This window comes from Mustelus asterias, chromosome 9 (genome assembly GCF_964213995.1).
Source record: "Mustelus asterias chromosome 9, sMusAst1.hap1.1, whole genome shotgun sequence".
NCBI lineage: Eukaryota > Metazoa > Chordata > Chondrichthyes > Carcharhiniformes > Triakidae > Mustelus > Mustelus asterias.
Genome location: NC_135809.1, coordinates 64,854,722 through 64,871,406, shown reverse-complemented (window position 1 = coordinate 64,871,406; position 16,685 = coordinate 64,854,722). Strand labels below are relative to the sequence as shown.

The following is a 16,685-nucleotide window of genomic DNA, read 5'->3' as shown; positions in this document are numbered from 1 at the left end:
TATACCCCATTGGGTTTCCCGCTCCTTTTGGCCATTGCCAATCAATCGATCAGGACTTGATCACCCTGATCGATAAAGTCCAATTGGGTGCTGCCACACCAATCTCTGGGTGTGTCCCCAACGGCCATGTCTGCAGGTGCTGGGGGCACATCTCCCTCCCAAATAAGGGGTTACGGAGCCCCTATGTCTGGTAAACAACCCAGTTTGACCAGAAAGTCTCTTTTGTCCTGGAGATGACCCATATCCTGTGTATTCACCTGTCTGGGTTGCAGCCTGTTTATCTGTCTTTTAGGCTGCAGCCTGTCGTTTTAGTTCTTGCCCAATTGTCCCAGAGTGCTTTACAAATCGCCATTTTAGATGGCCCATTTGGTCACAAGGGGAATGGAGAGAAAGCAGGAGTGGGATACTGAAAGTGCATGATCAGCCATGATTATATTGAATGGTGGTGCATGCTTGAGGGGCCGAATGGCCTACTCCTGCACCTATTTTCTATGTTTCTACATTTCCTTTTGTAGGTATGTTCAGTTCCATTGCCGTCAGCATGATCTGGCTATAATTTTAGCTGGATGGTGTGAAGGCAGCAAAGGCAACTGGAGCCAGGTCCAGATACTCAAACAGCTCAGTTTGTTCACTTTGTCATGGAGTCAGGAACAGCTGGTAATGCTCGCCTGGGTCCACAAATAAAATCCCAACCCTTCCTCCTTCCTCAAATGAGAGAATCCTCTTCCCCCACTGACTGCTTCCTGAAACAAATCTCGACAACTCTCTGAAGTTGGGAGGCTTCCTCAATCCTGTGCAATTGACCACCACTTCCCTCTTGGAATTAAAATCAGTGCTATTGTTGCCTAAAGTGGAACTTGACTCAGTTTGTAATAGGTTATACAGTTCCCCTTAAAAACAAAACTTTGTTTAATTTCCATTTTTCCGATGCCAGAGTCAGGAATGTCCATGTGTATCTGAGCATGTTGAATTGTTGAGCTGAAACCAGTATCTCCTGCTCCACATTCCTTCTTGAAGCATAAACATCCACCTACAAAACAATCCTTACCATAATTCAAAATCAATTTAAATCAACATAAAGTACCTTGAGGTGCCCTAAGGACATGAGAAAGGCACTGGATAAATCCAAGTAGTTCCTATCTTGTTACAACTGGTCAGGACATGTGTCAAGACTTGACGTTCCTTCCTACTCCTCGAATGATTGTAATGTTGACTGGATTTTTTGTAATTGATAAGGAAAAAGGTATTGGTTCTGTGTCCGAACTTAACCTTTTAAATGCTGATTGAAAAAAACTCAGTCCAACAGGCTTTCTTGAGTTTAAACACAAAGGCATTAGTTCTTTTAGGGTGGCATGGTGGCACAGTGGTTAGCACTGCTGCCTCACAGCGCCAGGGACTCAGGTTTGATTCCCAACTTGGGTCACTGTCTGAGTGGAGTCTGCACGTTCTCCCCGTGTCTGCATGGGTTTCCTCCGAGTGCTCCGGTTTCCTCCCACAGTCTGAAGGACGTGCTGGTTAGGTACATTGGCCATGCTAAATTCTCCCTCAATGTACCCGAACAGGCGCCAGAGTGTGGCGACTAGGGGATTTTCACAGTAACTTCATTGCAGTTAATGTAAGCCGATTTGTGACAAATAGATAAACTTTATTGTGCTAAAAACATAGCCACATAGGGACATAAAGATTTTTTAAAAAAAGTAAACCTTCATTTCACCTTTTGCAATGCACATACACATGCAAGCAAACAAAATTACATGTTATTCAGAGGAAGTTACCTTTTGGCCAAATTTGAGATTTAAATGATAAAAAGTAAAAAAAATAGAGTTCACTGTATATGTGTTCTTCATTAGTATTTTTGGCTGAGTTAGATTTTTTTCACATTGGTCTTGAAATTCCAGTTGGGTTGAGCTGATCTAAGACTAAAGAGCAGAAGTAGGCCATTCAGCCCATCAAGTCTGCTCTGCTATTCAATGAGACCATGACCCTATGGGGTATAGAGTATAAAAGTTGGGGTCTGATGTTGCAGTTGTATAGAACGTTGGTTCGGCCGCATTTGGAATACTGCGTCCAGTTCTGGTCGCCACACTACCAGAAGGATGTGGAGGCTTTAGCGAGAGTGCAGAGGAGGTTTACCAGGATGTTGCCTGGTATGGAGGGGCTTAGTTATGAGGAGAGATTGGGTAAACTGGGGTTGTTCTCACTGGAAAGACGGAGGATGAGGGGTGACCTAATAGAGGTGTATAAAATTATGAAAGGCATAGATAGGGTGAACGGTGGGAAGCTTTTTCCCAGGTCGGTGGTGACGTTCACGAGGGGTCATAGGTTCAAGGTGAGGGGGGGGAGGTTTAACACGGATATCAGAAGGACATATTTTACACAGAGGGTGGTGGGGGCCTGGAATGCGCTGCTGGGCAAGGTGGTGGAGGCGGACACACTGGGAATGTTTAAGACTTATCTCGATAGCCACATGAACGGAGTGGGAATGAAGGGATGCAAAAGAATGGTCTAGTTTGGACCAGGGAGCGGCGCGGGCTTGGAGGGCCGAAGGGCCTGTTCCTGTACTGTATTGTTCTTTGTTCTTTGACTCCGCTTTCCTGCCTTATCCCCATAACCCTAGATTCCCTTACTGATTAAAAATCTGTCTATCTTGAACATACTTAATGACCCAGCCACTACAGCCTCTGCAGTAAAGAATACCACAGGCTCGCTATCCTCCGAGAGAAGAAATTCCTCTCTGTCTTAAATGGGCGACACCTTACTCTGAGATTATGCCCTCTGGTCCTAGACTCTCCCAGAAGGATAAACAACCGCTTAGCACCTACCCTGTCGAGCCCGCTGGGAATCCTATTTGTCTCAATAAGGTTGCCGCCGATTCTTCTAAACTCCAATGAGTACAGGCCCAACCAACTCAACCTCTTCTCATAAGTAAATGTAATTTCTGGAGATAATCTCGTTTCTTAAATGGAACCTACCTTTTCCATAAGTGAATGATATTGCACCTGAGCTTCCTTTCAATTGAAATTCTCTATCCCCGTGATGATTCAAACTGCACTAGACATAGTCTTCCAAACTTGAGAACAGGAGAGAGAGAGAGATAATGATGATGATGTTGCTGTTCCATTAGACTGTCTTTTAAAAGCTTGGGAGTTGTAATAAAATACAATTCAAATTGGTTATTCTGGTCACATAGCCTCTCCACAGCGAGTTGGGTTTTCCACAGAAGGTAATTGATTAGCTTGTGCTTAGACAGAGCTTGGCTATTGCATTATGGCCTTTAGTTCCTTTAATGTCACAGCCATCACTTTTGAATGGACCATTCTTCCCTGTGATGGGCTATAAAAAACACATCCATGTATTCTATATAGCTGTTGTCCTGATAGACTTTCTATCTCTGTCTAAAGGGCAATTTTATAGAACTGTAAATGGTAAGAACCTGTTACTAGTTTCAGTTCATTTAAATCTCAGTCAAAGAGGTGCATTCCAATGGAAGATTCTTCTTGGAGCTGTTCCTCCAATCACAGACCATTTCTCACCCACCTTTGCTTCTGAAAAGCAGACTAGTGAGCCTATCAGCAGCAAATGAGGGAGTGACAGAGTGTCTGATTGGAGGAGAAGCTAACATTGCATTGGTGAGTGTGCTGAGGGCAGCCAGGCTCAGGGAAGTGAAGCAACAGCGAGGCTGGAGGCCAGGTAGCAGGAACATCTGAACTGAAGCCCAGGGAGAGCAAGTTCAATTGAGGTCCTGCCGGCCAATGTCAAGTTGGGGCCCAGGAGTTGGATGTCGATTTGGAGCATTGGAGCCGATGTCAAGTCGGGCCCAGGAGGACAGAAGTTTTGCAGGCCCCGGTCTCCGGTTTCTCACTCACTCTTACCACACGCATCCACTCACAGTCACTGACCTGGGTCTAGTTCAGTGACATCACTGTCTCATCCATAATTGGAGTGGCACAGTGGTTAGCACTGTGGCCTCACATCGCAAGGAACCTGAGTTCGATTCCCGGCTTGGGTCACTGACTGTGTGGAGTTTGCACTTTCTCCCCGTGTCTGCGTGGGTTTCCTCTGGGTGTTCCGGTTTCCTCCCACAGTCAGAAAGACGTGCTGGTTAGGCGCATTGACCTGAACAGGTGCCGGACTGTGGCGACTAGGGGAATTTCACAGTAACTTCATTGCAGTGTTAATGTAAGCCTTACTTGTGACTAATAAACAAACTTTTTTTTACTTTTTATAACAGCTCACACCCAAACCTTTTGGCCCAACCTTAGTATGCTGATGTTTACGCTCCACCTGAGGCTCTTACCTTACATAATCTTTTTATAATCCTTTTTATTTCTTTCTCCCTCATTTCCTTAGTTACCTTCCCCTTAACTGTATTAATGATACTCTCCTCAACTATGCCATATGATAGTGTGTTCTACATACTGGTCCCATACTGGGTTAACAAAGGAGTAAGTATGTTGCCAGTTTGAGAGAGGTCAACATATTTAATTCCTGCTGTGCCATAGCTACTCTTTCAGGAGACTCCTCACTTCCACTGATGTGGAAGGTCAGACTGCAGAAGATGACTGACTCATTGGCAGTCCCTATGCACTCACTCTAATGATCTCTTCAACCCGTCTATCCAAATTGGGGCACATGTTTCGGCCAGAGTCTGCGGCATGACTTACAAACAAAAGGGTGTTGTCCTCTGGTGAACTGTCCCTGAATGGACTGATAGTTGCTCCTCTACACTAGTACTCGGGGCTCAGGAAGATGCCTCTAGCTCACTCTCTAAAACAACTAGGACATTGGACTCAATGCTGGAACACTCTCTGTGATGTAATGCCCATGGTACCTCATCTGAATGATTGTTTTTTCACGAGCTCCGACTGTTGAATAGAATCATAGAACACCTGCAGTGCACAAGGAGGCCATTCAGCCCATCAAGTCTGCACTGACCCACTAAAAGAGCATCTGACCCAGGCTCGATCCCTACGTCTTTACCCCACTAATCCCCCTGATGAACACATCTAAGAGGCCATTTAACATGGCCAGTCCACGTAACCTGCAGATCTTTGGACTGTGGGAGGAACTGGAGCACCAGGAGGAAACCCACACAGATATGGAGAGAACGTGCAAAGTCCACACAGACAGTCACCCAAGGTCAGAATTCAATCTGTGTCCTTGGCGCTGTGAGGCAGCAATGCTAACCACTGTGCCACCAAGAGGAGAAGACAAACATTAAAAATAGGAGCAGGAGTAGGCCATTCGGCCCTTCAAACCTACTCCGCCATTCATATGATCTAGGCTGATCCTCTATCTCAATGCCACACTACAGTACTCTCCACACATCCCTTGAAACCTTTAGAACCTAATAATCTATCTATTTCCTTCTTAAGTATACTCAGTGACTTGGCTTGAATGGCCTTCTATGGTATAGAATTTCATAGATTCACCATCTTCTGAGTGAAGAAATTTCTCCTCATCTCAGTCTGAAATGGCCTATCCTGTTAGGATGGCATTGGGAGACTAGGCCATTACAGAAGGCATGCATCATGATGAAATTTGCTGCAATCGAGTTTGCTGAGTGTATGAATTTTGAGTACTTACTTAATTTTATTTTTTCTATTTTCTTTTCAGTATTAGCTATGAGGAGAGGTTGCAAAAACTCAGTTTGTTCTCACTGGAACGATGGAGGTTGAGGGGTGACCTGATAGAGGTTTACAAGATTGAGTGGCATGGACAGAGTGGATAGTCAAATGCTCTTTACTAGGGTAGAAAAGTCAAGTACTAGGGACATAGGTTTAAGGTACAAAGAACAAAGAAAATTACAGCACAGGAACAGGCCCTTCGGCCCTCCAAGCCTGCACCGACCATGCTGCCCGACTTAACTAAAACCCCCTACCCTTCCGGGGACCGTATCCCTCCATTCCCATCCTATTCATGTACTTGTCAAGACGCCCCTTAAAAGTCACTACCGTAGCCGCTCCCGCTACCTCCCCCGGCAACAAGTTCCAGGCACCCACTACTCTGTATAAAAAATCTGCCTCATCCATCTCCTTTAAACCTTGCCCCTCGCACATTAAACCTGTGCCCCCTAGTAATTGACTCTTCCACCCTGGGAAATAGCTTCTGACTATCCACTCTGTCCATGCCTCTCATAATCTTGTAGACTTCTATCGGGTCTCCCCTCAACTTCCGTTGCTCAAATGAGAACAAACCAAGTTTCTCCAATCTCTCCTCATAGCTAATGCCCTCCATACCAGGCAACATCCTGGTAAATCTTTTCTGTACCCTCTCCAAAGCCTCCACATCCTTCTGGTCGTGTGGCGACCAGAATTGAACACGATATTCCAAGTGCGGCCTAACTAAGGTTCTATAAAGCTGCAACATGACTTGCCAATTTTTAAACTCAATACCCTGGCCGATGAAGACAACCATGCCGTATGCCTTCTTGACTACCTTCTCCACGTGCATTGCCATTTTCAGTGACCTGTGTACCTGTACACCCAGATCCCTATGCCTATAAATACTCCTAAGGGTTCTGCCATTTACTGTATATTTCCTATCTGTATTAGACCTTCCAAAATGCATTACCTCACATTTGTGCAAATTAAACTCCATCTGCCATCTCTCCGCCCAAGTCTCCAACTGATCTATATCCTGCTGTATCCTCAAAATGGTCCTCATCGCTATCCGCAAATCCACCAACCTTTGTGTCGTCCGCAAACTTACTAATCAATCCAGTTACAGTATGTGGGGAAAAGTTTAGAGCAGATGTGTGAGGCAAGTTTTTTACACAGAGAGTGGTGAATATCTGGAACGCGCTGCCCGAGTAGGTGGTGGGGTATGTTAGCGGCATTTAAGTGGCATCCAGACAAGTACATGAATAGGACGGGAATGGAAGGATACGGACTCCGTAAGTGCATACGGTATTAGTTTAGTCAGACATCATGATCAGCACCGGCTTGGAGTGCCAAAAGGCCTCTTCCTGTTCTGTACTTTCTTTGTTCTTTGAGTGTTCAATGAAGGAATATAAATAATTGTTGGATACACTGTTTAGTAAAGCTCCCTGACATCCAAATGCCTGATACACAGAATTCATGCAGCCCAAATGCTTCCATGTTTTGCTGCTCTTGCTCACACAGTCCTGAGATGAGTTGGTTTTCTTCTCTGGTCTTGTTATCCTCCTGATCATTATGTGCCATTTTGTCCTTGCAAAAAGAGAGGACAAGAGCTAGAAAGTCACTTTTGAAATTGGAGTGCAGATTGTGTTGGCTGAGAGGGAGAAGATAAAAGCAGGATGCAGAGATACTAAATGGGAAGCAAAAAACTGAAGTGCTTGTTTAGGGTCATCTGGATTGGCCTAGAGTCTTCCAGAACTGAAGATCAGTCTCCAGGATGCTACGCTGTGTGACCCTGGAGAAAAATATCATCGGGATATTCAAAAAAAGATTGCTTTTTTCTTGGTCATTTCCCTTCACCAGATACAAAATTACTGAAAATGGGGAAAGAGATCTATTTGTCTGACAGTCAACCATCAATGGAGAATGAGTCTTTCTCTTTTCCAATTGATTATGGAAGGCAGTGTGTCACAAGGATGAATATATTGGCCAACTAATGGCTGGAGCATGGAACCAACTTGTGTAGTGAAACCTACAGGAATACATTTAATCACGGTTGGCAACCCTAACTTCCTACACTGCATCCAGATGAGGACAACACTTACGGAGTGAGAACTTTTAAAATCTCTCCATGTCTGGTGGACAGGATGGGGTAGATGTTGAATTTGTTGAAAAGCACGAAATAGATGATAGGAAGTTATCAGCCCATTTCACATCTCCACTGAAGTCAATGGAGTTACAAACTCACTGTCACCTGCTATCGCACAAAGGCAAAATGTCCCTTTACAGCTTGCTTTCACGAAAAACTCCAGGGAGGCTTCTGAGAACTTGTCTATGATTCATTTTGTGCCTTAAAAATGAAGGGAGCCTCAAGGCTGTGCAACCTCACTTTAAGAGGTACATTCTGGCTTTAAATAGGCTTCTAGCTGACCTGCTGGATTTCTTAGCTGAGTGAGATTTTAAGTATCACAGGTCTTTTTTTTTGGCTGCAGCCAGCAAGTTTTTAAACCAAAGCTATAAACTTCATGTGAAGTTTAAAATCTGGGCTAAGGCTGAGTTAGTGCCCCATACAAACTTCTGGCGTCACTTTCTCCTTGTGTCCATGACAATCCGCAGTTTGGACAGCGAGGCCGTGGTGATGTATTTGTTACAAGCTCAAAGACTACACTGTTTCTAGTAGAATGCTGTGGCCCTTGAAGGGGGGTGGGGGGGACGTATTCCAAAGGCCATGTGACCAGTGAGGATCCTATGGATCACCCCGGCAGGAAGCTGAGCCAATCAACAGGAGGGTGCGGACCACCAGTCGAAGAGGGACTGGTAATTAGAGCCCTCAAATCCAGAAGAACAGTAGCATTTGCAGTCTAGTTCTACCTTCTTGTACATGTATATAATTATTCCACTGGCAACAGAGCCTTTATAGTTAAAGCTGCATCGAGTCGCCCTCGATCTATTACACTGGCAACATGGCAAAGCATCAAAGTCATTGGGGATCGCAGTGTCCAGCTGGAGGGAGAGGAGACTTGAGCGTCGAGAGTAGGAAGTATGGTACACTCATTTAGCAATGCCTAGAATAGGAAAGATCAAGCCATTTGAACCAGAGGTTGATGACTTGGAACAGTAGATGGAAAGGCTGAGATATTACTTTGTTGTTAATGAAGACAAGAAGAAGGCTATTTTGTTAACAGTCTGTGGCTCACAGACTTATAGTTTAGTGAGAACATTAACATCGCCAGATGCCCCAGACACAAAGTAATTTGACCAGCTTGTGGAGATGGTCAAAAACCATTCTAACCCTGCCCCTTGATCATTAGGCTGAGATACAAATTTCATATGGCAGTCTGGCAATCTGTTAGCCAGGGAAGACAGCCTTAGGCCTTGTGGCAAGACTTAGGGGATTAGCAGAACACTGTGAATTTGGCCCAACATTAACTCAAATGCTAAAGGTTGGATAGTCTGTGGTAAAAACAGCTCAATAATTCACAAAAGGTTACTGGCGGAGACCAAAATCATCTTCAAAAACTTGTGGAGCTGGACTGAATGCATGGAGCAGGGACAAACAAAGTTGCAAGGTTTGTAAGGAGCGCCAAACGAGGAAATTGTTTGTGGCGCAAAGCATTTGTTTTGGCCTTCCACTGACTTCCCTCCATGTTGACAAATGTACCAAATCATCATGCTTTGTACCTTTAGTCTGCTACGGGCCTTTAAATCTGACAGCACCAGCAGAGCTGCTGCCCATGATGTTTTCACTGCAGGAAGCTTACACACAGCAGTGTTAGTGAGACTGGACATACAGAACATCAATAAGGACTAACCGATACTTAAACATCAGCTGTTCACCCCAATACACAGCTCACCAAAAACCTTCCTGAAGCACCTCTCTTCCAAGTGGGCACAAACCTACTCATCTCCTATGCTTCAGCTCCAGCCAACTACAGTCCATTTTAAATTCACATTTTTAAAATCCAATTCAATCAAATCAAGTCCAATTCAGAGTCTCAACAAGTGAGACATTCCCGATCCAAGCTGACAAGACAGGGCTCTCACCTCCTTTCTTGGGCTTGAGCTACATGATCCAAGCTGATTGGAGTAGGCATTGCACCTCCTCCAAGGTGTGATCTCATTTGCATCTTAGCCAAAAGGCCGAGATGCCGCTTTTAAAAATTGCTTCAAATGAAGCTAAAATGTAACCTAATGACGTCAACCAAGTACAGCATGTCGATACTACACTTGATCTTAGCCAAAAGGCCGAGAAGCGATTTTAAATTCACATTATCCTAATTAAATCAATGCCAAAAATGATACTTGTTGGAAGTTTTCAAGTTACAAGTTTGTGGGGGCTCCACTTTCTGTCACACGTCAAACACAGGCTGCTTTGTGGGTGAGTGGTTAGTGTTTAGCAAATCCAGACCTGCTGTTTTCAGGTAATCAGGAATGCAGGAACTGACAAATACCACAAACCCACTCAGCAGTGGGAGTTGGATAGAAAAGAGATCAAAAATAAGTGGATAAACCAGTGCCTTAATTTGTTTTTACTATCAGAGGGAGCATTAGAATTCAATGTCTTGGCTGGGTGCAGATTGGTATCTGCTGTTTGTACACTGAACAATGATTAACTTTGCCCAATTTCAAGACAAGATCACTTATTTCAGGTGTGGGCACTCCCTCCGATCAGACTGCACTGAATGCAGCTAAAATAGACAGTGTCATTCAACGGCTGCTGTTATTGGCTCTGTCAGTGCCATCAGAATATGAAGACAAATCGGCTAATTAAATATTTGCTGTTCGCATTCTGCTTCATCTTCTGGGTAAGTGAGTTAACATGCTCTTTTAGTCTTCCCTTTCTTTAATGTCAATCATTTCCATTTGCAACTGCTGCCAACTCCACAACCAGCATCACCCTCCAGTACAGGCTTGTCTCACCTTTTGCTCAAGGGAGCCACGTTTGGATCTTTTACTCATCCAAGCGGCTGATGAGAAAATTTCAGGAAGATAACATTTGGCACAGCAAAGCAATATCAGAACAATAACTTAATAAATTAAAAAAGAATAATTAATTAAATGACCAGGTGAGAGGATCAGAAAGTGTGTGTGTATCTGTGTGTGTGTCAGGCTCACACTCCATCTCCGTGCTCACTCATTCATCCGCATCCATCGTGATGGGTATGTGAGCCCGCTATTCACCAACCCCTCCCTGCGCCCCCTACTCACCAACCCTTCTCCCACTCCTGTACTCATCAACCGCTCTCCCACTACTCCTCCTTCTCCTCTACCCTACCTCCCCTCCCCTCCGCCTTCTCCCCACTCCACCTTCCCCTCCGCCCCTCTCCCCACTCCATTCTGCCCCTCTCCCTCTCCCCTCTGCCTCTCTCCCCTCTGCCGCTCTCCCCTCCATCCCTCCCCTTGTACCCCCTGTCCCTCCCCTACCCCCAGGCACTGTCAATGGGAATGATTTCCTCACTGACTTTTTAGGATAGCGGGAAGTGAAAACCCACCATGCTAAAAATCCCAACCCTTGTGTTCAAATCTCTCTGTGACCTCCCTCCCTTTTTTTGTGACCGCCCTCCCTTTCTCTGTGCCCAGCGGGAACTCTTCACTTCTCCATTCCAGCCTCTTGTGCTTCCCTGATTTCCATCGCTCCACCTATGGCAGGCCTGCCTTCAGTAATCTTGGTCCTAATCTCTGGAAATCCTGCCCTAAATCTTTCTACCTCATTTCTTTATGTTGCTCCAAACCTTGATTGATAACGCTGCTGTGAATTACTCTGGGACATTTTATTAAATTAAAGATGTGAGATAATTGCAAAATTTTCTTGTTATTGTTGCTGCTGATGGGACCCTGAAAATACAGCCTTGGGGTTATTTAAATAGTTGTGGCTGGCTCTTGGTTCCATTGGGGAGTTCGTTAGGAATACGGTGATTAGTTGTGGCAAGCCTATCAGCTTTTGGAGGAATGTAAAATTATTAATGCATGGTACCGTAATCTGTGTAGCTGATTGATCTGTTTTTATTGCACAGGATGCAAAATGTAAATTCCCTTTCTGGTGCCAATAATTATTCACAGAAGGAAATCAGATTTCCACTCCCCTGTAGCATTGAAACAGCATGATCCAAAGTGGGAACAGTTCCTCAACATCCCTGCAAGCCTTTGGTGTAGTCAAATCCCCATGCTCCTTAAACCGCTCACCTTTACTCATTACCTCAGTCACACTGTCCTTGCTTGGTTCCACTCTTACCTGTCCAATCTTAGCCACAGAATCTTTAGCAAAGACTTTGGACAGGACGTTCCACCCGAGGTCAACAGACCTTTAAGTGGTCCACTAAATTGTCCATCCCACCTGTGACGATTCCGCAGAGGGTGGGATCAGAATTTACCCCCCTTACTGTTTCCTTCAGTTAATCCTGGGAGTACCAAAGCTATCGTCTATAGCTCATGTCACCAACTCCTTACCCTAACTTCTGCACAAACTCTGTTCTTGTACCACCCATTCCATTGTTCTTGTTGGCTGCCTCAGGCTTAATCTGACTGTTTGCTAGCTCCTTGTCATATTCAATTCAAAGCTGAGATTCCAACTCCATCTCCATCACATAGGCCACTTACTTCCCCTTTCATACAATCACTTGTCTCCATCTTAGGGTGTAACTCTTGTAACCCTCTAGTCCTCTGGTATCACTCCTATATATAAGGATTGCAACATTGTAGCCAGAGCCTCTGCAATTTCCATCGTTATGCCCCTCATCTGATATCTGACCCAGTCTGGGTGACCTTTCTAAAATAAAAACAGAAAGTGCTGGGAAAAAGCAGATCTGGCAGCATCCGTAATGTGAACAACATAGTTAATGTTTTGATTCGAATATGAGGTTCGCCTGAATGAAGGGAGGTTGAAATATGTTGAGATTAATGGTGTTGAAAGGGGGAAGAGGAGGGAGAGCAAAAGGGAAGGTCTGGCACAGGGAACAACAGAAATGAAATAACAAAAATGTCTTGGAACAAAAGGCAAAGGGAATAATAATGGTTGTAGCAAAGAAACAAAGCATTGGTGCCAATATGAAACCTTTCCCCTCTACCCACTCCATGACCCCTCATACCCTCCATGTTAAATCATGCCCCTCTACCCACCCCCATTGCTCTCATACCATCATGCCAACTCAAGCCCTTCATACCCACGATGTCCCCCACAAGGCCCCATATAGTTGTGATGCCAATTCATGGCAGTACATGCCCCCACCATACTTTGCCCTTACCCCTCAATGACAACTCACCTACTATCTTTTTGATAGTTCTTTGATGGCTTTGATATTTGCTTGAGAGTTTGACAGTTCCTTGATGGCTTTGACAGTTTCAGTACACTTTTTACCCACAATAATGTTTATTTTTAACAATCCAAAAGAGTACCTTATCTCTCCCAAAGATGTCCCGGGGCCACATCTGAAGGGGTACCTTACCTCTCCAAAGAAGTGCCCCAGACAGTGGTAAGCCTGTGGAATTCCAAAACAAAGTATGTTTTCAAGAAGGAGTTAGATATAGCTCTTGGAGCAAAAGGATCAAAGGATATGGAAGGAAATTAATCTTAATCTATTCTTATCTGGATAGTCAGATGCACTTTTCTAGAGTAGAAAAGTCAAGTACTAGGGGACATAGGTTTTTATTTTAAAACAGAAAGTGCTGGGAAAAGTTTAGAGGAGATGTGCAAGGCAAGTTTTTTACACAGAGGGTGGTAAATGTCTGGAATGTGCTGCCTGGGGAGGTGGTCGGAACAGGTACGATAGCGTCATTTAAGGGGCAACTAGATGAATACATGAATAAGATGGGAATGGAAGAATACGGTTTTAGTTTAGGCAGGCATCATGTTCGGCACAGGCTTGGAGGGCCGAAGGGCCTGTTCCTGTGCTGTACTTTTCTTTGTTCTTTGAAAGCAGAATCAGGCTGTTGAGTTGGATGATCAGCCACGATCATAATGAATGGCAGAGCAAACTCGAAGGGCCGAATGGCCTGCTCCTGCTCATTTTTGCTATGTCTATGTTTAAATGAATCCACCACATTCAGACCTGCTGTTATCTGGTCCAATCTGCAAACTCCAGGATGCACACACCTGGACTACCAAAATCCCACTTCAATGGGGGAAGCTGGTGATTTAAATGGCCAGCTACCTCCATAAACTGTGGCTTCAACCCTGCGCCGGTTAACTCCCAAAATGGCGTGTCTGGGGCCGGGACTTAGAATTTCTGGGCTAATCTGTCATTTTTGCTACGATGGAGAAGGTCTTCATCAAATGAATGTCTGGAATGTGCTGCATGGGGAGGTGGTCGGAACAGGTACGATAGCGTCATTTAAGGGGCAACTAGACGAATACATGAATAAGATGAGAATGGAAGAATACAGACTCCGTAAGTGCATACGGTTTTAGTTTAGGCAGGCATCATGATCGGTGCAGGCAAACTCCAGGATGCACACACCTGGACTACCAAAATCCCACTTCAATGGGGGAAGCTGGTGATTTAAATGGCCAGCTACCTCCATAAACTGTGACTTCAACCCTGCCCTGGTTAACTCCCAAAACATGCCATGTGAAAATCTGGCTCAATGATGTGTTCAGAAACCTGTAATGTGTCTAATCGGAGAGTGAGATGCTGTTCCTCAAGCTTGTGTTCAGCATCAAAATTTCTCAATTTAGAGCACTAAACTATTAAGTACTTTCTATTAATCTATTCTTATCCTATCACACATTGTTATTGCCTGCTACTTTCCTGCTACTTTGGTAGCATCTGCTTCTGTGGTAAGAACAGAGGCAAATCAATTCATTTAGTAGCTCAGACATGCTCTCTGCTTCCACAAGAGCATTTTTGTTTTGGTCCTTAGTTGGCCCAATCCATCCTTTCACTACATTTTTATATTTAAATGTTTATAAAATACTTTTGCCGTCCCCTTTATGTTACCTGCTAACCGATTCTCACATTCCCACCTAAACCCTCATTTTTGATTTCCGTTCTCTTCTGTACTTCTTGTATTCAGCCTGTTTCTCGCTTGATGTATAACTCTGACATTTACCAATTTTACCCAAGCCTTCTTGCTTGGTATCACTTTAAATTCTATGGCCATAAAAAAATTAAATAAAGCCTTAAACAGTTGTAGGGATTGGATGAAATGCATTCCCCTTCTTTCTGCATACAGAGCATCAGCTGTTTCATTCTGTATTGAGGCTCTGGATGAGGTTCCTTGGGACTTGTCTATTTTCCCAAAGTAAGCTGCTGGAGACTGTAGTTTGTAGAAACTGTTACTCTTTAATTACAACTACTATGTATATATCGGGAACTCTGCATGCGTTTGGAACTTCTTCCTATCCCAGATCTCTTACTCAATTATGTGAAGTAACATCATTACATCAGCATCATATGCTTTTGATGTTAACGCCTTACTCAATGGCAGGATTTTCCATGGCGTGTTTTGTGACAGCGGAGGTGGCCTGCTATTGGCTGGTGTCAGTGGGGTTTCCCATTGTTTGCACCCTTTGCCGCTGGGGAACCTGTGGTGAGGGGGCAGGGGTGGTCATCACAGTGAAACGGTGATGGCCAGGAAATCCTGCCCTATATATCCACCAAGTCTTTATCCCCTTCATATTTGCATCCTCCCACATCTCCCCACAAAGTCTCAGACTTCACAGAGTTAGTCTCTGAGGTTCCTTAACCAATTTCCCTGATATTATTCTGGGGTTGAGGATATTCCACCTCTCCCTTCTGTCAGTGTGAATGGTCCTTTCCTGGGTGGCTGTACAGCTTTGTCTTATTTCTTCTTCTTTCTCTTCAAGGTCTGATTAGTAAGCCCAGATTTATATTGGCTTTCTCCTTCTTTCTCTTCAAGGCCTGATTTACAATGGATTTCTTTCCTTTTTTGTATTTTGGTAGCCTGGACACCCACTTTCTATTGTATTTATATTTGTGCATTATACAATGATAATAAAGTTGAATTAAATTGAATTGGATTGAAATGTTGGCTTTGCCAGTGACTCCCATGTCCCATGAAAAAATAAAGGAAAAGTCTGCTCTCTTTTTAAGATGCACTTTAATACCTAACTATTTGACCAAGCATTTGATAACCTATCTTCAGCGATTACACGCTAATGAGTATGATTGTCTGTGTCACTGGTCATGGATTTGTGGATTCAAGCGTTGCTAATGAGCCCAATCCACATCTCCCGACTGGCAGGTATTTCCGGGAGGTGGGTTCGGTCCTTGGACTCAAGATCTCCTTATTGCCTTGTTGTCAAATGTTATTTGAGATCACTCCTCTGAAAGGTCCTGGGACAATTTACTATGTTAAAGCTCCTATCAAGTGCAGTTTGTTGTTACTGGGTTCACACTCTGATGTTGCTAAACCCATGTCCTTGCTGTGCAAAATAATTTAAGAAAGAAGTCTCACAACACCAGGTTAAAGTCCAACAGGTTTATTTGGTAGCATAAGCCACAAGCTTTCAGAGCGCTGCTCCTTCATCAGGTGAGTGGGAGTTCTGTTCACAAACAGGGCATATAAAGACACAAACTCAATTTACAAAATAATGATTGGAATGCGAGTCTTTGCAGGTAATCAAGTCTTAAAGGTGCAGACAATGTGAGTGGAGAGAGGGTTAAGCACAGGTTAAAGAGATGTCTCCAGCCAGGACAGTTAGTGAGATTTTGCAAGCCCAGGCAAATCATGGGGGTTACAGATAGTGTGACATGAACTCAAGACCCCTGGTTGAGGCCGTCCTCATGTGACTTGAACCCAAGATATATAATCTACATCAAAAGAATTTAAACAGGCTTGCTTTTATCTCATTTGCTTATCTCTTCACTAGGGTGAGAAACCGGTTTGTTCTCAATGTTTCCCCTTCACATACCATTACGATAGAGGCCCTTTGTTTAAATACATTTTGTTTTGGAGGTCACGTTATCATATTAACAAATAGGAGTTGAGGGTTAATATTACTGTCCTGTCAAAGCTAGCCATGACTAAACTTTCATGGCTCTACTTTAGTATGGTTACAAGACCACTGCCCCTATTGAATCCTTTGAATACCAGTTGCCTTCATTACGTTTTATTTTGTCTTTCATT

The 16,685-nt window shown here is 44.1% G+C and overlaps 1 protein-coding gene and 1 non-coding gene across 3 annotated transcripts in view; one reads left to right on the top strand and one right to left on the bottom strand.

The window, feature by feature from the left end:
* Positions 1 to 9,674: 9,674 nt before the first annotated feature.
* Positions 9,675 to 9,857, bottom strand: LOC144499385 (U2 spliceosomal RNA). Its single transcript, XR_013498846.1, has one exon. It is a non-coding gene; the product is annotated as a U2 spliceosomal RNA (small nuclear RNA).
* A 192-nt stretch (positions 9,858 to 10,049) lies between these two features.
* LOC144499138 (tetraspanin-33) overlaps positions 10,050 to 16,685 on the top strand; it is a 38,903-nt gene continuing 32,267 nt past the window's right edge. Inside the window, exon 1 of one of the 2 annotated variants that reach the window (XM_078221217.1) lies at positions 10,050 to 10,405. In XM_078221217.1, coding sequence (XP_078077343.1) covers positions 10,349 to 10,405 — 57 coding nt within the window. In that variant the 5' untranslated portion in view covers positions 10,050 to 10,348. The remainder of the gene's footprint in view (positions 10,406 to 16,685) is intronic. The other variant, XM_078221218.1, reaches the window with a different exon arrangement.